The 22,074-nt window shown below is 41.9% G+C and overlaps 2 protein-coding genes across 27 annotated transcripts in view; one reads left to right on the top strand and one right to left on the bottom strand.

Moving 5' to 3' along the window:
- The window catches only part of PER2 (period circadian regulator 2), a 39,776-nt gene extending 28,577 nt beyond the window's left edge, over positions 1-11,199 (bottom strand). For 7 of the 26 annotated variants that reach the window (XR_014933101.1, XM_085512491.1, XM_085512482.1 and 4 more), the window contains exons 1-3: positions 10,747-10,817; positions 4,299-4,350; positions 1,502-3,743 (exon numbers count right to left, since the gene is read on the bottom strand). The gene's annotated coding sequence lies outside the window, so the exon portion shown is untranslated. 26 annotated transcript variants of the gene reach the window in all.
- The window catches only part of LOC146758840 (uncharacterized), a 52,320-nt gene continuing 41,404 nt past the window's right edge, over positions 11,159-22,074 (top strand). The window contains exon 1 of the mRNA XM_085512841.1: positions 11,159-11,476. Within this exon, the coding sequence (XP_085368967.1) occupies positions 11,159-11,476 (318 nt within the window). The remainder of the gene's footprint in view (positions 11,477-22,074) is intronic.

The raw sequence follows: 22,074 nt of genomic DNA on the forward strand, positions 1-22,074 counted from the left end.
ATTTAATCCTATCACGCAATTTAAGGGAAAAAAGAAGAAAATTAATGCCTACAATGGATGCACCCTCCCTGTGCAATTAGACCATAATTGAGTGCTTGGTAGTAGCAAAGAGTCAGGGAAAAAAAAAAAAAAAAAGCTTGTATCTCAGTATATTAATGCTTGTTTACATCTTGTCCAGCTGTACAACTTCACCAGCAATAAGACCACAAACTCCTCATTTTGCAGCAATAGAACAATTGGGTACATTCTAGGAATGGGGAAAAAAATTCCTATTCTAACTGCTCTATGAAGAAAATAATAGAATAACCATTCCCAGAAAGACTGCTTGAAAATACAGGATTCTTGTTTTTTGAAGACTCCTCATTTCTGTGCAAACTAGCATTTAAATTTTTTGGTTTTTTTTTTTCCATAGAAATAAATGAGGTGTAAACCAGAATTTTCTATTTAAATCAAAGTTAGCATTAACATGTAGAACATCACAAGTAATTCATAGAACTGGATTTCATAGCATTCAGAGCATACAGTTTACAATTTGTTGATAAAGATTCACCTTCAAGCTCAAGAATACCCTAAATGCAGAACTCTTTATTTATATGGCAAGACATAGCCTCTATCCAGAGCCAGACAAGTGCCAGTAACACCTATGCAGGAAGAAATGAGCCTATGTATCAGGCCAGGCCCTTGCATCCAAAGCAAAGATACTTGCATCTGCATTGTTTCCTTTGTGAAAAAAATTCAAGCCTCAATTTAAGAGCAAGTATACTTTTAGGCTGAAAATCTCTTGCTTTGAAATAATGCAATTCACAGTTCATATTGAAAATATGAGTGAGCATGCATATGACTGAAACCAGTTTTAAAATAAAAGGGCTGCACCAAAAGTAACGCCTACTATTTTATTATGTTGGCCCATGGCATCAGAGGCACATGTTGGCAGTATGGCAGGGGAGGCTGAACCTTCCCACCAATATTCATTTACATTTTGTCGCCATGTGACAGATGGCAGCAGAGGGTCAGTCCGACAAAATGATGTCTGACGTGGAAGCGCGTATGAATCAAAGGGTTGTCACTGAATTCCTTGATTCAGAAAAGATAACACCCACTGACATTCATCAACTTTTCCTGATCATTTCTAGAAACCAAATAGTGGATATGAGCACAGTGAGGTGTTGGGTGGTGCATTTCAGCAGTGGTGACAGCAACAATGGCTCACCTCCACTGGTACAAGTTGTTACAAGCATAGCATGTAGGCTTTGTTCATTGCTGGCAGAAATGCACAGCTAACGGTGATGTCTATGTTCAAAAATACTGTTTTGTAGCTGAGAATTTTCTCTATCAAACAGCATTATTGTGTTCTTCATATGTGTTGCAGTCTCCATAGAAATAAATAGGAGGCATTACTCTCAGAGCAACCGATGTAAAACAGAACAAGTTTTCTGCATAAGCCCTACATGAAAAAAAATAATAAATAATAATAGTTGTAACAGTTATGTATGTTCCTTACCTGTTTTTTCCTATGAAAAGTTTGCGAAAATGTTTATCAAGCTCCCTCCCAGCTAGCATCAAAAGCATGAAGTGCCTAGGTCCAGAGTCTCCCACATGGATTCAGCTCTTGTCTCATCCTCTTCTACTGGAAATCTCTGACCATTACAGAGTCCGGACACCTCTACAACTATAAAATATAAAAGAAATACCTGGGCCCCCCAACAGTGTCCTCTTCAAACAGATACCAGAGAGATGCTCAGTTATGCCATTCCTACGCAGATAAATATTGGTTAAACATGAAACTGTCATCCAGCAGAGGAATTAAGATATAAATATGCATTTATAACATTTTTATCCTGGTGTAAGGCTTCACAAAGCTAGAAAATAACAGAACTTTCACACTGAATAACCTCTCATCTCTGCATTGACTTCTGATTCACTACCAATATAGTGTTACACTATGTATGTTAAGGCCTACACAGGCTGATGCAACCACAAAGGACTAAATTCTCCTGTAGAAGACAGAGGAAAATGCCCAATCTTTTTAACAGAACCTCAGTGTGCTAAGAAGTTTATTTGGAATACCCAGTTTTAAGATCTGATCTAATAAACCTAGTTTTATCTCTGTAGCTTGCTACAAGCATTTGTTCTAGGCAGCATGCAAACTGCAAGTTACAGAATGGCTAGGGTTGGAAGGGGTCCCTATTGGTAATCTGGTCCAATCCCCTGCTTAAGCAGGGTCACCTAAAGCCAGTTACACAGGACCATATCCAGATGGCTTTAGAGCATTTCCAAGGATGGACTACACAACCTCCCTGGGCAACCTGTACCAGGGTTCAATGGCCCCCATAGCAGACAAGTGTTTCTTTATGTTCACACACAAGCCTGTACTAGCAAAGTTCAAAACTATTATTCTTCTTAAGAAAATCGCTTTCCCCAGAAAGATCCTAGGAATTTTGTAGAAAGAAGAAAATATGAAGGCTGTTCTATTAGATGCAATAAACTAAGTACTTTGGTACAGGCGACCACCATGTAACACCAAGTAGAATAAAAATGAGAAGTTCCAAAAAGCAACATTTGTGCTTTAAACAATTACATCACCAAGTATTTCATTTGAATATGCAGAAGGAATGTTTGGAATGGTGTTCAATTCCCAAACTAACTGTTTTGGCATGCGGCCACATTAATAATGCCTTCATTTAAAACATTACACATCTACCAACAGTTAGAAGTGTGTTTGTGTTGGCCAGGCTTAAGGAAGAATTTATTCACAATATTCCATTCTGCATAATGCCACAAAGCTGATAAGTGTCTTGCAAGTCTCAGATTACAGTACAAATCTGTGTGTGTTAGTTCTTTAAAGGCTGTGCCTCTATCGTTATTATATATTGATAAAACAGGATTTAAACAATAAGCTCAGTATCTCCGACCAAGCGTGAGAAATAGCTTTAACTAGAGCTACTTTGAGATACTGTCACTTTAGCATCAATACTGAAAATGTGGAATGTCCTCCAACACCAGTTAAATCCTGGTTTAAAAGTCAGTTCATCCACTTTCCTCACAACTTACTTGCCTCCCTGAACTGCATATTTCCTTGAAGTTTCTACCTTCACTAATCAAGATCTACAAGAAATTCACAAGAATTTGCCTATTTATGAAAGGACATAGCTACTCTCGAGTTTGAAAAGCTTCATGATATTTTCACAAAGGGGAAAAAAAGGATTTAAAAGTATAGGTTTGAAGGGGGTGTTCAGAATAGGTGCACAAACCATTTTGATTGCTTATGTCAGTTAAATCTGCTTATGCACTTCAGAAGATAATAAGAAAAATACTACTTAAAATTCTCATCATGAGCCTTCCTACAGTTTAACTGAGAGCTAACACAGACCTCTATCAGAAGGAGTTTCATCTTAAACTATATAGAAATCATTCAAAACAAGATTTTCAGAGAGATAGTTAAATCTAATAATAAAACACACAGAGATTAATCAGAGGAAATATGCAATTGACTGAATAAACCCAAATCCCAAAGAACTAACATAGTTCATCTACCTAAGCTCTTTTCTACAGAAAGTCTGCACTGACAGTATACAAAGAATACAGAGCTTATGGCAACATTTCCTTTGATACTGAGATCAGCCTATTGCAAGCACAGACAACTTCAGGATTAGGAAAAAAAAACAAACCACCTGTTTTAGGGAACACACCTGTATTACACGATCCCAACCAAGCAGACTTTCTGAAGAGAAATGAAGTCACACCTGCAGTATGGAAACCAAAGAAACATTATCAGCTTTAAGAACTTATGTCAAGTTTTGCAACTGTTTTTAATTATTGGAAAAATCAAGCAGTGTAGTGTTAACAGCAAAATACATGGTTTTATTTTCACCTCTCTTAGAATACTACGTTATTATCAAGAACTCTTGTCCCTTCCCCTCTTTCTTTGGAATAGGATTCCATTATCAGACCACACCTACAGTAGAATCACTGTTACATTTTCTTTGCAACATAGACAACCTGCTGCCCTCATTCTCCTTTGAACTCTTTTCCCCCTCATGTTTAATTACTTGAATAGGGATTAGAATAGTATCAGTTTGTTACAAATACTGGGTACTAGACTAAATTTCAGTTTCCTAACAATTCAGAGAAGAGACATTTCTGTGCGCTCAGTGATACTTCATACACTTTTTATAATCTTTGAAAATTGAACACCCTGAATATCTTCATAATTTGCAGCATTCTGATAGATACAGCTCAAAGGAAGCATGCGACACAGCAAAAACAAAAATCAATTTCTTAGGGAGACCATGAGATACCTTAATGAACACGCTCAGTCTTTCCAAATATGAAAGGGTGATCAATATATTCCTAGAAAACAAACAAGAAAAAAAAAATAAGCTTTATTTGAAAAATAAAAAATTATTTACAAAATATAAATCAAGACCATTTAACGATGCAATACAAGCCCAACCACAAAGACATAAACTCCACTGATGAAGAGTAGTTACAAAGACTGTAGAACAAAAATCCATCTGCCCTCGACAAACAGATCTTAAATGGACATAAGCTCATATAAACAATCAACTCTATTCCTGAAGCACCCATACCAACTCTACTCTTTCATTTCCTACCTGTTCTACAATTAGTTTTGATATTTTTAGAGCTCCCTATTTTCTCCATGGTGTAGCTAATAGGAAAGAGTTAGCCTCAGGTAACTGGACAAAGTCAACTCAGTCTTACTATGAATAGCCCAGTAATAGGGCATTGTTGACCTTAGCCACTTTACCTCATGGAAGGTCAAACAATCTCACCTGTGCTGTGATCACTGAACAGGGCCAGCTCCTGATTCATCATTTGCTTTCTTGAAACCATAAGCCAGTCAACAAATGTAACCCCCAAAAGCAGTCAGGGCAACCACGCAGTCACCTGGAAGGAATTATTTTCTTTTCTTACAGGTAAGCATTCCTTATGCTGTGAACCTCATCACTAGTGTTCAAATACCCTCAGTGGATCTGGACTTACCACTTTCCCCCCCAGAGCAAATTGTCGTTCTCAAGTTTACTTCTTAAAACTTGAACAAGAAGCCATGGCATAGAGCTAAGTTTAACTGCCAACAGGGTGGGCATTTTCCATGAGGGTAAAAATATATATATTTATATATATATCTCCAGTGTACAGGATTGTTGCAGTGTGTTCCAAGACTTCTTGAGAAGAGGCTAAGTGTGGTCTGCTGTACCTGATCCCTTGTACTTTCTAGACTTCCTCCCAGTGTTACAGCAGGCTTTACCTGCTTTTCAAAGATGAACAAAAATGCTTTGTATGAAATGTAAATTTAAGGCATTTGGTTTTCTAAATAGAAAACCATTTCTGCAGAAGACCGGAGAACATCCTAAACCAGACAACAGTCAGAACTCCTTTAAGTTTGCACAAGTCAACTCTTGACCTTTTGGGGCAAAATAAGAGATACAATACATTTAAGAAAGTGCTGTCAGTAAAAGGATGATCAAGCTTTGCCATGCAGTTATATATATATTTCACCTTTGTTACACATGGAAGTAAATATAAAAGCATCTCCAACACTGTATTTCAATTTCATCACATTTACCCAAATTTACCTAAGTTTCAGATGAATGCTGCTCTTCAGATACCATTACGGTTCATGTCTAATTGCAGACTTCAGTCAGAAAGTCTCATTCTGGGAAACTGTGCAGCAAACAGTTAATAAATCCCACAAAGCACGGCCACCTAACAAACATCATGTACTCGTCCTATAAGCTGGATGTGTTAGTACTGAGAAATCAGAGATCAAGTCACCCAGGAACCCATAGTAGAGTTGTAATTGAGAGCAAAGAAGTGCGTTATGTACCTAAGATCTTCGTATAATTAAACAATGTAGTAGAAATGTAAAAGTACATGAAATAAGGTCAAGCACAGAAATCATACCAAGATACAAAAGAGGGAAGGAATAAGGAGTATAAAAAGTGAGATCAACAGAAAATAGAAGTACTACTAGAAGTACATCCTAGACACCTCATCCCATCTTCTAGAGCTTCATTTAGAGCAAACACGTACGTTATTCACACAAGCTAAGGACTGGATCTTGGAAATACAGCATAGCATGTGTTCAACATTTTAAACAACAGTCTGAAACACCCATACAACGAAATCCCCAGTGATTCTGCCTACAAGAAAAGCATTAAAAACTACCACCTAGAAATAAAACATCAGACCTCCCCATTAATCTCAGCATGTAAACACACTTTTCCCCACTATTGTATCTTTTCAGGATGAACATCAGTCAGCTCATATAACCTGCAAAGCAACCTTGTACTCCAAACTTGTACGCCAAACAAGAGTGCTGCTCCCTGTTTCTCTGTTTATTCACCTGCATAGAGCATGGCAAGCCTTTATAGGGATAAAGGCTTCACCACCACAAGTAAAGCTTTGCTTTCTGTTAGGAGAAGATGAAGGAAAAGGGAGACCATAGTCCATGACTACATAGCTCAAGAGAGGTAAATTTAGCCTCATTTCTTACTGTGTTCTAAAAGTGAATTGTTTAAATCAGACTTCCAAAACAAGCCAAAGGAATCAGGGTTCCTCCAAGACTGTAACATACTATTTCAGCAGCAGCTGAAAACATCTGTACTAAGTTTTTCTTTACCTAATGGTAGCTTTCACACACACATAAATTAGTCTCATAGCTTCACTTGTGTCCATGGACAGGGATGAAGAACATGCACTTCAGAACTACTGCCTGTGCAGCTTACAACAAACTTGATGCACTACTGCTGTCCCTCAGGAATGCAGTGAGATAGAGAGGACCGAGTGGAAGGCTGGACTGGATTGGTACAGCCTAACACAGGCAGTTAGAAATCCTATCTATACTTGAAAGATAACCTTTGAAACACCAAGCAGAGGCACAGATGCCTGCACTGCTGGCAGGTAGAGCACAAGCATGCCCGGTGATCTACTAAGCCACTTACTGGAGTAGCAGCCACTACATATGCTCAGGCATGTGGATTCCCATGTGTTTGTGTGCTTCCCTACCACAGCAAGTTGTCAGTTCACTGTCAGCATGAACAAAACTTGCTCCACAGAGTAGCAGGGACTGGAGACATACACAAACCATCCGATACTCCTTTGGCCTCCTGCCATTCTGTGTTCCATAGAAGTAGCCTTGGGTCACAAGATCTCCCAGCAACAGACCCCAAAATCACTCGCCTACAAGGGGAGTGTCTGACTGCCACCTTCCTTTCACCCATGCCATTTAATCAAGCTTCACAAAAGGAAGTATTTAACCTGCAGCTTAAAAGAAAATGTCTCTGCATGTCAGAAGGAGGAGTCAGTCATTCCTCAGCAGGCAACAAGCAGCAAACAGAAGGTTTGCCTCCCTTCCAACAGCACAGGTGGGAAGAATATCCTGGCCCCCATCATAGCGGTGTTGGGGGGATCATATAACCAAGGCAACAGTTGTTAAGCAGGAGAGGAGTCAGGCACCTTTACACACTACACAAAGCATAGAATGGCCTGGGTTGAAAAGGACCACAATGATCATTTAGTTTCAATCCCCCTGCTATGTGCAGGGTTGCCAACCACCAGACCAGGCTGCCCAGAGCCACATCCAGCCTGCCATCTGTGGCACTACTTTAAAATCTACTGTTTCCTGCATCCAAACTTACCTGCACCAAAAATACAAGTCAAAGCAGTTTAGAGTAATATAATTAACATGACATATTTTTATGATACAGAGCTTGACAAGATAAGTTAACGTAATAAATATTTCAGCAGTTTAGAACTTGCACAAAAGGGATAGGATATAACAGGGCGGACAGCATGAATGCAGCAAGATAACACAGCTAAAAATGTCTGTAATACACATCCTCAGAGGAATCATAGGCCACGCAACCAAGACTGGACAGAGAAATTCCTTTTCAGAAACACTGGATAACCCAGTGATTACGATGTGGTAACATCATGAGTATAACACAGTGGCTACAGCACATCCATGCCAAGTATTACGCAATTCCTTCGTAAGAACATGACGTTCCCTTTTAACATAGGCCAATGATAGCAGGCCCATATAAAATACTACAGTCAATCTAAACTAGTCAGAATTTACTGTTCTTTTGATTAGTGATAATCTGCGTGTCTTTATACACCAAATCTGCCTCATCCCACACTAACTTGCCCACGTGCCAAGCCCAAACTTTTCTACAGTAAAGCACATTTGAATATTATATAAGTGTTAGAGAAATAGGGGTGTGGCAAGAACCCAGGAAGAAAGAAGAAAATTGGTTTATCAGTCTGTATCTAAAGCAAACACTTCCCGGTCAGAATAAAGTCTGAGGGAGAAGAAAAGTCTAGAATCCAATTCAAACCATTTTGCTTCCTTCTCATACTGCAGCTCAGCTCCACCAAAAATCTCATTTAACCAAAAAGTGATTTTTCACAAGGGAAATTTATTAGCATAAAACTATATTGTTCAGAGAGAAGCTCAAATAAGTCTATTTGAAAAGCTGAGGCTGTTATGAGCTTAAATCTTCATGATTGAAGATGTCTGGAAAAGGTATTAGACTGAGAGCTACCACAGTGTGCTGTCTCTTTATGACTCTCTGTAGAGACATAAAAGGAATATGAGTAAGCTGTAAGAATGAAGATTACTTGGATTTTCAGACTGCATTAGTGTGTTAAAATAAATATAGGAAGCCTACAACAAACCTTAGCAACTGACAAATAAAGAAGTTGGCAAAACCACAGTCTTTGGATCACAAATGGATCTAGAAAACTTGCTGAACTTGAAAAAAGTACACAAAAGGCACAATCCTACTGTTTGAACCTTCACATTCCATGTTAGACCAAGGCCAACTACAGCACAGACTGTGTTCTCTTACTGGGCAGAGTGTCCAACCTCGTGCAGACTACCAGCCACTCTAACAAACCATTCTCCCTTCTACCTTAATCACCCCAAACTACAACAGAACTGAAGGATATGACTGTTTTCTTCCATTCCAGGCCAAAGGCCCTCTCTGAGAACACCCCCTCAGACCAGGGATGAGGCCTCCACACCTCAGGACCACATCCAACTCACAGCACTGATGGCAAGGCTTGGATCAAGAGAAGCCACTGTCCCATTTCTCCAGTGAAACTTCATCACTTTGCAGAAATAAAGTAAGAAACAAGAAATCAGAAGAGCATGCCAACGTGCACGAGTGTAAGAAGGGGCCTGGTATTACAGCACAGTGACAGGGGCTCTCTCACTGACATGAGCTGAGTTATAGGCCCTGCTCTTGAGTTCTGTATGTGAGATCCTCTGTACAGTGTGCATGAGCAGCACTGTGCTCCAGGCCAGGATCATGGACTAACAGACACTGGGACACCCAGAAGGCAGGAAAAGTTTGAGTTTCACCAAGTTCAATGGCCCCAAACAGTCCAAAGAACACTGAGACATTTAAAGAATAAGACCACACATTTAGCTGACAGCTTGACATATTTTGGTTTTATCAAATATACATTACCAAAACTAAAAAAATAAGTAGATATTACTTGCTGCTACAACAGCGATGCACGTGGATTTAACCTTAACAACAAGCAATAGCGAGCTCCAGAAGTTCACTGCAGTTCTGAGAAGTGACAGCTTGCGTTAGCTGCCACCTGTAAGCACTCCATGGTTACGGCAATGCTGGCAACTTGAAGCACTTCTTCATTGCACTAAGACACTTGGCCACAACCCTCTGGCTGGAACAGTTACATAATTTCCACCTTTCCACCTTCATTTGTGCAGATGTAAGGGGAGGCTACTCCGTGTCACAAGTACAAGGCTTCAGTTATTACGTGCGAAGAAGAAATTGAAAGAAACTTCGTGGCTGACGGCCAAGAGGCAACTAACTTATCACAGCTCCCTACCAGGGTACGCTCGAGCCACGTTGCCGTGTCTGCCCAGACCACGATGTCAGCAGTTCACTTCGCAAGTCCCACAGAACTGCTATAGACACCCCGTGTGGTTCTATGAGCTCTCACAGCACACAGAGCAGACCTCATCCTACCCAACCCACCGGGAGAAGCCGGCTGTGAACCGTCAGCCTGGCAGTTACCGTGCGGCTCGTTATTTGCGCGAAACTCTCCTTACATAAACGGTTTTGTAATCACACATGTAATAGCGAGCACCCCATGTCAACAGGCGTTCCGCCGCCGTCTCAGTGCACGGCGCTCCCCCGCTGCCGGACCTGTTGCCCGCTCCACCTGCGGCTCCACGCGGCACCGGGGTAGAACCGGGAGGGCAACGAGTGGGAGCGGGGGGGGCGCCGAGCCTCACTCCCGCACCCACCCACCCGGTCCCGCAGCACCGAGCTCTCACAGCGGCTTTATGCTACGCAGCCACCGGAACGGAGCCCGGGGTAACGCACTACGATCGTTCGCACCGAACGGGCCTCAGCGCCCCTCGGCTGCCGGGCCGGGAGCCGCCCCCCCCACGACCGCTCCGCACTCCGGGCCGCCGCCCCCTCCGTCGCTCCCTGTTCCAGACCCGCGGATCGGGCACAGAGCCACCGCCCGGTGCCGGCTGTGGGGCAGCACCCGGCAGGCCCCACACACAGCCCCACACACGGTCCCACAGCGGGAGAGCCTCGGCCGCGGGGTTACGTAACCTCGGCCCGGCGGACTGAGGGGAGCGGGGCAGCCCACCGGCCCCGCACGGCCCCGGGTCACCCCCCCACGTTCTCCCGTCCCCGCCGTGTCTCAGTGATCGCCCCCCAGCCCCCAACTCACCGCACACCCCGCATCCACCCGGCGCGGCGCAGCCCGGCACCGACTTCATACAGGCAGAAACGTGACCGAGCGGCCTGAGCCCGCCCCTCCCGCTCTGCCATTGGCTGGATCTATATGACGCAACCTTAGGAGCGGGGCGGGGGCGGGGCGCGCCGCTCTCCCATTGGCTGCTCGGCACGCCGCTCACTTTACATAAGCCTCACGTGTGACACCATGTTTCCACAGCCGGCCGCCACCGCCGCCGACTCTGCCCCGCCGGCCTCCCCTCCCCCCCCCCCCTCCCATGGCCGCTTCCCGCCGCCGCCTCCCCCTACCTCCTCTTCCTTCTCCCCTCACGGCTCCCCGCTGCCCGGTCACCTCCTTCAGACCGCGGCGGCCGAGGAGGGCAGAGGTTACATCACGCCTCGGGGGAATGGGGGGGAGCGGCTCCGCCCCTCGGAGCCGACGGCGACGTCAGCGGCCGACCATGGCCGGACCGAGCGGGGACATGGCGGGGCGGGATGAGGAGAGGAGCGAGGGACGGGGCGGGACGCGTTACCAGGGAGCGGCCGTACACAGAGCGCAAACAGCGGCTGCACGGAGCTCCTTACATAATGCGGGAGTGCCCGCGGCCCGCTCCTTGTGCACGAAACTGACGTGCCGGGTCACAGAGCTCGGAGCTGCCTTCCTCCTGCGCTTAGTGACCGCTGGAATCGCCACGGGAAGGTTTAAACACAAAGAGGTGTTCAAGGTACGTCCTGTTCTCGTGGAAAACCAGTTACACCAATTACAGTGCGATTATTTGCATTCCAAGTGTAAGAATGAACTTTTCGTGTTTATTCCCCTACACTCAGTACTGACGTTTCCCATCTCACAGTGAAAAATCCACGTATTCCTCGAGCTGCTGACGCTGAGTTGTGCCCAGGCCCTACACTAGGCTGCACTGTGGTGCGGGAGGACCCGAGATGTGGCTGGTGCAGCAGCATTGCCCTCTTTCTTTCCATATCACTCCATGTGCATCAACAACACTAAAGGCATATTTTGAATCAGTCCATATGTTTATCTTTTTCCCTTTTGCCAATTCTAGGGCCCTTGTGAGGGCTATTATTTCAGCTTTCTGTGCTGAGGAGTTTGGAGGCAAGGCCTTAGCCTCTACTACCTTATCAATGGTTGTTACCGCATACCCTGCTTTACGAATCCCATGTCGAACAAAGCTGCTCCCGTCTGTGTACCAGTCTGTGTCCTTTCGGTATCTGAGACATTAACGAGTTTATTCACATTCTGAGCCTTCTTCATCGTCACACGTGGTGATGAAAAGAAGGCACAGAGATGTCAAAGCTCTGCCAGCCTTCATGTGAATGCAGCAATAGGGTGTAAGCGGTTCTGTATGCGCTGCATGCAGTGAAGTTGCTCCATAGGAAGTAAAGCAACAGAGAGCCATCAGGGCTTCCACTGTTTATCTACAAAATGAGGTTAATGCTGCTTCCCTCCCTCACTGTGCTTGGTGTTAAGGATAAGTCCATTAGGTCCATAGATATTTAAGCAGCAGCTATAGCAGAAACAGCTTGTGAGTAAAGTACCCTGCAGTATTTAACTCCTAGAGAGGAGAGGGGGCAGGGAGCGGAAGCATTAGGACCAGATCCCACAACTGGATTTGTTGTGAAGCACAAGTCAGCTTATCAAGATCCCTATTTTAGTTTGCACTCCTCTGAAGTTTCTAATTTAAAGGCTAATCCTAATTAGATACTCTGTATAGTTTGGTCAACTTAATGGTGTTAGTACTTCACGTCCAGCACTTCATCATTCTGTTTAAATGATCTTTGTTAGGGATGGATGGATGTACAATGACATTCTTTGGGTTCCATGGGATGCTGTGATTTTTTTACATCATATGCCCAAACTACTCATCTTGTCCGTGTGCTGAGGGCTGCACCTCTAACCACATGTTGTAAGTCAGGCTCTTCAATCAAGCAAAAACACTGAGGGCCCTGCCTGTCCCAGCTTTCTAGAGTGCAAACACAAGGAGCTGGAGGCAAACTGTGGCACTGTGCTACAGCTGCATGGGTTCCCAGAACAACCAGTACAGATGCACATCCATCACTGTAATGCAACATACCAGTTCTAGCAGGAGAACAGTGATTACCATCACCAGAAAAAGCCAGTGCCTTCTATGCGCTAGTATCGACTGGATGCATTCTTTGAGTTCTGCTTATTTTGAAAGGATACAAAACAATTGTTTCAGTCTAGGCGTACACTCACAGAGAATCAGTTTAAAGTTCTACTCTTGCCACTTTTTGATATTTGTACAATAAAATATATTTAAAAAACAATGCCATGCACAGAATGGAAAAGTAGTTACTCAAAAAATGATCGTGCAACTGGAATAAATTCAGTCCATAGTTTTCTGATGTACCTATTTTCTGAAAGCTGGAATCATGGATGTAGGGTTGAGTTATTGCAGGCACCACCAGTACAACATAAGTCAGGCACGTCTCTGCTGGAGCAATGGATGTTACTAGAGATACAATGGCTCATCTGTTAAGAAAACAACAGGGGATGGTTGTGAGTGGCAACAGGACAAAATTCAAAGTGAAACAGTTTGTTTTAATTTTAAGCTTCCCTTCTTACTAAGTAGCTATAACACAAGGGCACTAGTAGCAGAATCAATAAAATACATTTCCTTGTGTGTACACAGAAAAAAAATAAATTAGACAAAGAATAGATAATTACAGAAAACCTTAAAATAGTTGTGGGCTTTTGTTCAGGCTGCTTTTTCTTTTCTATTGAGTTGTAACTGTTGGAGTGCAGTGACAACAAATCGTTCACATAGAAATTCCTTTATGTAAGTCAATTTCAACATACAACACAGCACATCTCTCACTAGCATCACGTGGGGCACTGTCCTGCTTTAAATTCCACCTGGCTCCTCCATCTAGTTTTGCAAGGTAATTACCTACCTGTGTGAAACAGGAGGAGGGTAGCAGGCCTTCCTAGTAGGATCCAGCCAAAGCAGCCAGCTTCGGGCTCTGCAGTTTTCTTTCAATTGCAGAACTAGCATTACCCAAACTGTACTACTGATACTTTGTTTGCTACTGCATCTCTTCCTTGATTAGCATCTTTGTTGTTGTTGTTCCAGCACAGTATCTTTCTGAATTCCCAAAAGATTAATTACTAGAGCTCAACTTTTTTTTTTTTCTTTTTTTTTTTCTTTTTTTTTCTTCTTTTCTTAAAAGATTTCACATTAATAAAATGTAATTTAGGAAAACTTTTTGTAAGTGAAACCATTACCTCTGACACTGCTTAATATTATCAGTACTCCACCCCCACACACACCCCTACCCCCAAATACTGGATCTCTTCCCCAAGTCTGTTACACAAATTCAGAAGCAAATACAGCTTTGAGAACTCCCAGGCCTAGGGTCATGCTGTAGTATCAGCAACTCATTTTGTATCAGCAACTCATTTTCAGCAGTCACCCTCACAGAAGTCTGAAGAAATCCTGAGTTCCAATCCGTAGGGCTTGCTGTGTCATTTGGAGCTTTAGTGTATGGTTTCACAATATAGGGGATCTAAGGCCTTATAGAAGCACCACAAGGAATGGTAACACTGCCTCTACTGAGTTAAAAAGTAGAGATTAAGCAGCTGTGCTGTCAGCTGGATTAGAAAATTGATTTGACTGAAAAATCCAAGGACAGTGGTTTTTGGTTGGTTCATATCACAGCTGCAGGACCACTTAAGCCAAAAGGAAACAGGATGGAAGGCCAGAGTTTGGGTCAGAGCAGAGATTCCAGAGCCTACTGATATTAGCCAGCAGTGCATGGAATTATGGAGTCGGGCATTCAAAATGAAATTTGCATGTCATTAAACTAACATAAAAACACTGGTAAGGGATTACAAACAGAAAATGCATCTTCATTATGTTGGATTTTTATGCCCTTTTCTGCACTGAAAAGAAGTTCCTCCATCAAAATTATCCATTTAGATGCTTAAAGACAGCTTTCATGTGGTCTCTGAGCTGGTCTAACACCCTGCTTTCATCAGCAGGGCACCTGAACAGCAGGGCTGTGACCTGGTGCTGTGCCTGCAGAACAGAGTGTAACCCAGTCCTGAGCTCCCCACAATGACTTGATTCCTCACGTGCTCCTTCTATTGGTTTAAAAGTACACAGAGTTACTGACTTCCATCACACTCATAATCTCTTTTTGAACTCAGTAGAGTGAAATATTATCATTCTTAGCAAAATGGAGCAAGAGATACACCCTCTTTTAATAATAGAATAAGGCCAAAGAGACAAGATCTAGGTACTGCCTTCCCCTCTGGTGAGCATTTATGCAGTTTTTATTAAATTGTCATTACGTAAAACACTGGACTGTGACTTGGCACAGGATTGGAACTGGGCTCTTTCTTGTTCACAGATAAGCTTCTAATAGTTGTGCATGGGGTCATGCTGCTGCCCTTACTGCCAAGAACCTGCAGGTACAATTCTTCCATAATTTGTTCTCATTTCTAAGAAACAGATTGTAACATTAACTGATTATAACAGAAACCTTTGTAAGAAATTGGATGCTAAGTAGCAGACTGTTCGAATCTCTTCCAAAACATGTACAGCTCTCTTCATCACGGTCATAACTCAACCCAGACAATCAGGTATTCATTCCTTCTATTATGGCTACTAATCACAGCTCAGTGATTTATAGCCAGCGAGGAAGGAATTTAAAAGATTTTTAAATTATAAGGAGCCTATTTCCTCATATTTCTGAAGTGTCTCTTAATTAAAAACACTTCATTTTTAGATTGGGTTTCTCATTACCATTCAACCTCAATTAGTTTTCCAGTGTTAGTTCACACGAGACACTTTGAACTAAATACAGCTGCTACTGAAGTGAATGGAATCTTGGTTTTGTTTTCAGTAGAGTGTGCATACTAACTGGTTGTGTTTACTTCAGAAAGAGAATCTAAATGAGAAAGTTCTGACAAGCCACAAATTAAAAGGGAAATGACAGCTCACTTTGCATTCTTTCACTGATCCATAGCACCAAGGACTGAGGGACTGACACAAATTCTATTATTCTAGTAACTTCTTTTGATTTAAATAGTTTTGAGAACGTGCTCAAAAGAAGACAGTAACTGAAACATGAAAAGTGCAGAATTTTTCCCATTGTTGTGGATCATTTGATGCTTAACTGGTCTGAGCTTTACTACCAGCCTTTCCTCAGTGCAGCCCTAGGGAGATTTTCCTCATCTACCTGATTTCCCAGCTATGTGTTTTCTCAGAAAATTATATAGTTGTAATATCTTTGTCACGTTTGTAGACAGTGGCCAATACATCCACAATTATTAGATGAATGGGGAGAGACAACCAAGCAGGGAGAAGCAAAGAAAGTAGTCATCTAAGCCTTATTTATATAGAAAATATATATGTATATATACACATAAAACTTATTGCCATAATGAAACATTCAATCTGTTTCTAACATGTGATGCTCTATTAGCTGTAGCAGAACTTTGGAATTCAATGCTTCTGTTGTGTAACCACGCATTAAAAGAGCATAAAGAAGCAGTCTAATTCAACCAAAAGGGAAAAAAGACAAACCAGCAAACCCAAACTCTTTCATTTCTTAAAGGATAAAGGTCAAAGGGTATAAAAGGAAAGCAGGAATTAGTAATCCTAAGTAACACTAGCTAATGTTGTTCAGTAGAGGAAAAGCTGTTTTCATAATGAAACACTGTGCTGCAGGAAAGTGAGGAAATATAGTTGAGAAAAAGGAGGTAGGTAGAACAACAACAAAAGAGTGAACATAATTTTACCTTTATAAAAGCAAAGCGATGACACATTCCTCCTGTAGGCAATTATAAAAATGGTGTAGGGCTCATCATTTCTTTGGTGTCTGGGTAGAAATCTGGGAAAGCTTTGGGATTTTTTTTTTCTAGTGGGTCTGAGAATATATATCCAGTTGCCTTGCTGCCTTTTATCCACCTGGGTAAATTACAATGATTATTCTGTGTCCCCGGTCCTGCTCTTTCATGATCATTACTAGCTGGCTATTGTTGCTAATAACATTGGTAGCATTTGCTGGCCTCATTAGACACTGCAGAAAGCAGTGCTAGTTAGGGAGGCGGATGCCTCTTTTGTAGTAATAGCTTCTTGGTGTTTTTTAAATGAATAATGTGCAGTGAAAACTGACTTGGGCAGACTTACAGTAAGTCTGCATTATAGTGTCAGCCTATGAAGGCACATCCAGTCCAGCTTTAAAATACTGGAAACTATCTGGGTTGCTACAAAGTCCAGCGTGCATACAAGGCCCACACAAGAAGCACAGTCAGTGCTCAGACATTGAGCCCACTGTGCTAAAGCTGCTGGGAGAGCCTTCCTTCAGCTGCTTAGCTCAAGGCAGGTGTGGGAAGGCCAGCCTGTACTGCAGTCTTTGCAGGTGGTGGTGTCCAGACTGGTGGTGCCTAGTGAGCTGGCTGAAGTGTCTCCTTGTATGTTCCCATACCTCTAGTTGCAAAATGGTAATTTTCCCCTGCAGAATTTTTTTTTTTAATCTTCACTTTGTTATGTTTCACTGGGATTCACTAGCCTGAGTTACCTAGATGAGGGAAAGAAGAGCAAAAAAAGCAACATGTTTAAACTGAACTAAAGAACTTGTATTTAAATGCTAGGTTGTCATCTACTTCAGCTGTTAATCAGATTTAGCTGCTAAGTGTTGTCATTTGTACTCATCCAACCTGAATTATTCCAAGGCATGTGCACCCCTCTTCTTGTTGCGTGGATGGCAAATCTTCATTTTGCCAGACCTTTTTTTTCCTTCCCCCATGAATCCTACCTAGTAAGTTACCTATTACTGAATTAATTGAAAAACAATGTCATCAGTTCCTTCTTACCTGCAAGTTGAAATTTACAATTCAGCCAGGCCAATTGAAGCCTGCTGACAGTGGAATTAAGAAGATGGGTCTCAGTACCAGCAGAACTTGAGGTGTTCTGGTTAGACACGCATTCTACTCTTCAAGGCACTCAGAAAGCAAACCAAAACATGGTAAGGTTTTGAAATGGCAGATTTGATACTTCACTGTAGCCTACCGGCCAATGAATCGACTTCTTTTTTCTTCATACACTAACTCCATCCACTGACACAATACCTCTTTTCAAGTTCTAAAATGCAATTAAAGGACCTTATGCCACCATCTAAAAGACTTTTCCTCTTTTCAAACTTGATCATTAGAGCACAGATCAGTGCTCAAGGCCAGAGATATGGCACTCCACACAACACCATGAAGTTACAAGTAACTGTGACTCAAACCTTCAGATTCACATTGAGTTAAAGTGAATGTCAATTACAGAATGCAAATGTATGTACACAGTGTTTTGGTGGATAACAGTAAAATAAATTGGATAGGGAGACCAGTAATGCAATCCATTTGAAAACTGCACTACACCCACCCATAGCATGAACATGTTAGTATCTGCTGCTAGAGGTGGTTCCGTTGTGGGGGCTGGGACACCAGTGGGGAGGTAAATATGGAAGGGCAGTTGGCTCTATTAACATGTCAGACATATTCCTGCAGCAGGGCAGGTGGCGTGCGAGAACACTGTGGAGCTGCCTGCAGAACTCTTTGTTCTCCCTTCAGTTCTAGTTTACTGACTGTGGTGAAACCACTCATTAGAAGGGAAGGTAGGGAACGTTCTTAAATGAGTCATGTTTGTTCTATGATTGTCAGACTACATCCGTAACTGGCTCAGTAGCTCTATTCAACTGGTGAGCTCGTTCCCATTACAGCACACGACACAGGGAGCCTTTATATAGACAGCTGTGGGCAACATGTTTCACATTGACTCTACGTAGGGATTAACAGGTACTTCTCCACACTGATGTGCTTGCAAGAGAGCACAGGAAAGACCTAGTATACATGAGAAATTCAGTGCTTTCCCTTCTAAGGTGTATTTAAGTTACATACTTTAAATAAGAATTAAGAAAAAGAAAGAAAGAAAAAAAGGAATTGAGAATTTATCGAGGACAAATGAGGCAACATAATCAGTCATCCTGAGCAATACTGAACTTAAAAATATCAGAGGCAAACCTGGAAGCATCAAGAGAATACAAAGACTGATGGTCAACAAGCACCATCATTATGGCCAGGCCCCACATCTTATCAGTGATTTTTTTTTTAAATAGAGAAAGTGGGGAACTTAAGTGAAATGACTTGTGGCATAACAGCCCGGGCAAGAGGGAGAGAGGAATTTCACACAGCATCACAAACAGAGAACAGGTCACTGCGGGGTGGTGCAGAGAGAACAGATGAGACAACGCCAAAAATCATACTCCCCAAAACACTAAGTTTGAGAGCACCTGAGAAATCCGAAAGGAGTCTGAATTAACTGACGTACTGGAGAAGAACAACCTGAAAAGTGTTACAATCAATACCAATAACAGCACAATGCTTAACCTGAGGGGCAGACCGTGCAGGTTAATTCCGTGCAGGCAAATTGAGACTGCATTTGTTTCGAACGTGGCTCCTACCGCCGGGCATCCCCCGCGACGCGCAGCAGGGGGAGCCCAGCTCAGGCTCACTGCGGGCCGCTGTTTTAAAGAAATTAAATTGTTAAAATGTTAAATTGTTTTAAAGAAAACGAATTTTAAAAGACAGTCTTCATTCTGACACTGCATTACGATGTGTCTGGTTTTGCCAGCACATTAAGGGGAGAGTTCTGGAAGCTCCCACAGATTCTCTAAGGTCTCACAGGGAAAACAATCAGGAATAGAAACTGCCAATTAAAGATATTCTGAGGCTCGACTTCTCCCTTTTGCCTGGGTCAAACGAGAGCAAGCAGGTTTTGTGTTTGAAAGGCTCGCTTTATGATCACGTACCTTTTTGCTCTCCTAGTTTTAGGTACACGTGGTGTAATTTTGATGTGTTATACAGTCATACTAGGCTGAACAAGAAGAGTTCACACTGCTCTTGATTGTGTATTAATGTTCTAACTGTCAAAAGATTATTTTGTGGTAAAATCCAGACACTGGAATGTCTGTAAAACAATGTCATCAGAAAACACTTCAGTATCCTCCTGCACAAGAGCTGATAAATTCATATACAGCCAAGGGCAGCTCCTAATGGACACAGCACCACAGAAATACAGCAACGCTACTTAAACAGAACCAGCTTGGGTTCTTACTCCATAGGGCTTTAAATTCTAGGCTGAGCTGAAGATCAATACGTGGGTTAGTTCATCATCTAGATTATAGACAGGCCTTGAGCATCCTGTTTTTACCTCTATCTCCCCAGAAACACCATTTCTAATCCTCAGCAAAGGCTGCTACTGTATTTCTTCCATCTACCTGACAAACCTGGGCATCTCATTTGCAACTGGCATTAGTGTTCAAAGTGATTATAGCTTGAGTGGTCAAGAAATGCCTATGCAGGAAGAAAGATTTGCTTTTTGTATATGAATACTGGGGGGAGTTGATGTAGTGTGGGGGGAATTAATTCCTCGGGCCTTGTACTCTTGAGTGAAACAGAAAACACTAAAACTTCTGCTGATAGAAGCAGGAGGATTTAGATGGAATTCATCCTTAAAGATATTGTTTTCAGTAGTTTCACTAATTATATTTTTTTTAATTGCCCCAAACTGTAGAAGTAAGAGATTAAATGAAACAATGAGTATAATATCAAGATGACTGCCATGGAGGCAGAGGTGGCACTGACAATGTTAAATACTGTAAGTAATTGTAATAATTACAGTTGTAAGTAGTACTAATATGCCTGTAAGATGTTTCAGTTTACCTTAAAAGTCAATGAAAACATAAAGCATTTAGTGGTCATAAGTGGTGGAACTGGCAGGTGTGCAGAAACAGACTGCTAGGATGAAAAAGGAATCACAGAACTATAGAATCATAGGATAATTAAGGTTGGAAAAGACTTACAAGATCATCAAGTCAATGCATGCTCACCATACCTACTAAGGCATATCCCTAAGTGCCACATCAACACATTTCTTGAAAATCTCCACCCTGCCATGCTGGCTGTCTCGGCTCATCTCCTGCTTTCACATGTGCCTTAACACCTCCTCCAGGAAGATCCATTCCATGATCCTCCAGGCACAGGTGTGAGGCTCAGTAACCTGTACTTCCCCAAGCCTTCTCTCCTCCCTTTCTTGAATATGGGAGTGATATTTCCCTTTTTCCAGTCACCAGAGACTTCACCTGTTTTTCATATCCCTTGCCAAGTTCAGTTCCATCTGTGCCTTGGCTTTCTTGACTCCATCATTGCTCATCCAGGCATCCTTTCCAGGCTCCTGGTGAAGCTGGGCTATGGAGCAGGTGTTTTTTTGAGGCTAACTCAGAGTATGTAAGTAGCAGTATGTATTGTACATTGTCTAGTAGGAAGGAACAACCTAGATAAGCACTAGAAATTTAATTCCCAAATCCACTGACTACATTCAACACAATAAAGAGGTAATATGGCCAATGGAAAGTAGAAAAGCCAGGCTTACCTGCATTATTAAGTAGTTCAGCTAATGGCTGTTAAATTATAATTAGACTGTTTGGTGCTGAGGGAGAAAGAAAGGGTGTTTTTTCTGCAGAGTCATTCAAGTTGTCTTAAAACAGTTTTAACTGAGTGCCATTGATACCAGGAAATTCCCACAGTAATATGTGTTAATATTTGTAGGTGTAAGAGCTTCTCATAATAGCTGCCATTACAAGGTTACATTCTCTAGATTTGAAAGGTCTCAGAAAGCAAATATACATATATATATATATATATATATATATATATATATATATACACACATATATATATATTTTAGTCATCATTACTACCTGGCTTATGCTTCATATAGAGCTCTAGTAGTCATAAGATCAAAGGTTTTTTATCTTCACATTGCAGTTCTAACCTTTTTTACATTTTTCCTAAATTGTGAGATTTTTTTTTGAAATTTTAAGTACATCATGAGCACTTAAAAGCATTGTGTTCATTCACTTACCTCCAGGTGGTTCAGCTCAGAAAGCTAAGTGTATGTGGTCACTTCAAGGTTTGTTTTGTCTTCTAACTATATTCTGAAGCACAAGCACATCCCAGAGCTGTTTACCCTGTTAACTTAATAAATCCCCCAAACAGCCCTTTTTTCTCCCCAAACTTCTGTGAATTATGCAAAACTGCTATCCAGACAGCATACAAAAATACACTCAATTTTTCATATACACTTACTAGTCCTACTATTTTCTCCACAATCTCTCCACTACTTATAATTTCATTTTTACTTGATTTCATCACTTATTAGAATTCCATGTAAGCTGGAAAATTGGAAATAGAACCATTGTCTTTCAACAAAACTGAGCTAACTTACCTAAC

Source organism: Coturnix japonica, chromosome 12 (genome assembly GCF_054131305.1).
Source record: "Coturnix japonica strain WE chromosome 12, WE-NBRP24, whole genome shotgun sequence".
Taxonomy (NCBI): domain Eukaryota; kingdom Metazoa; phylum Chordata; class Aves; order Galliformes; family Phasianidae; genus Coturnix; species Coturnix japonica.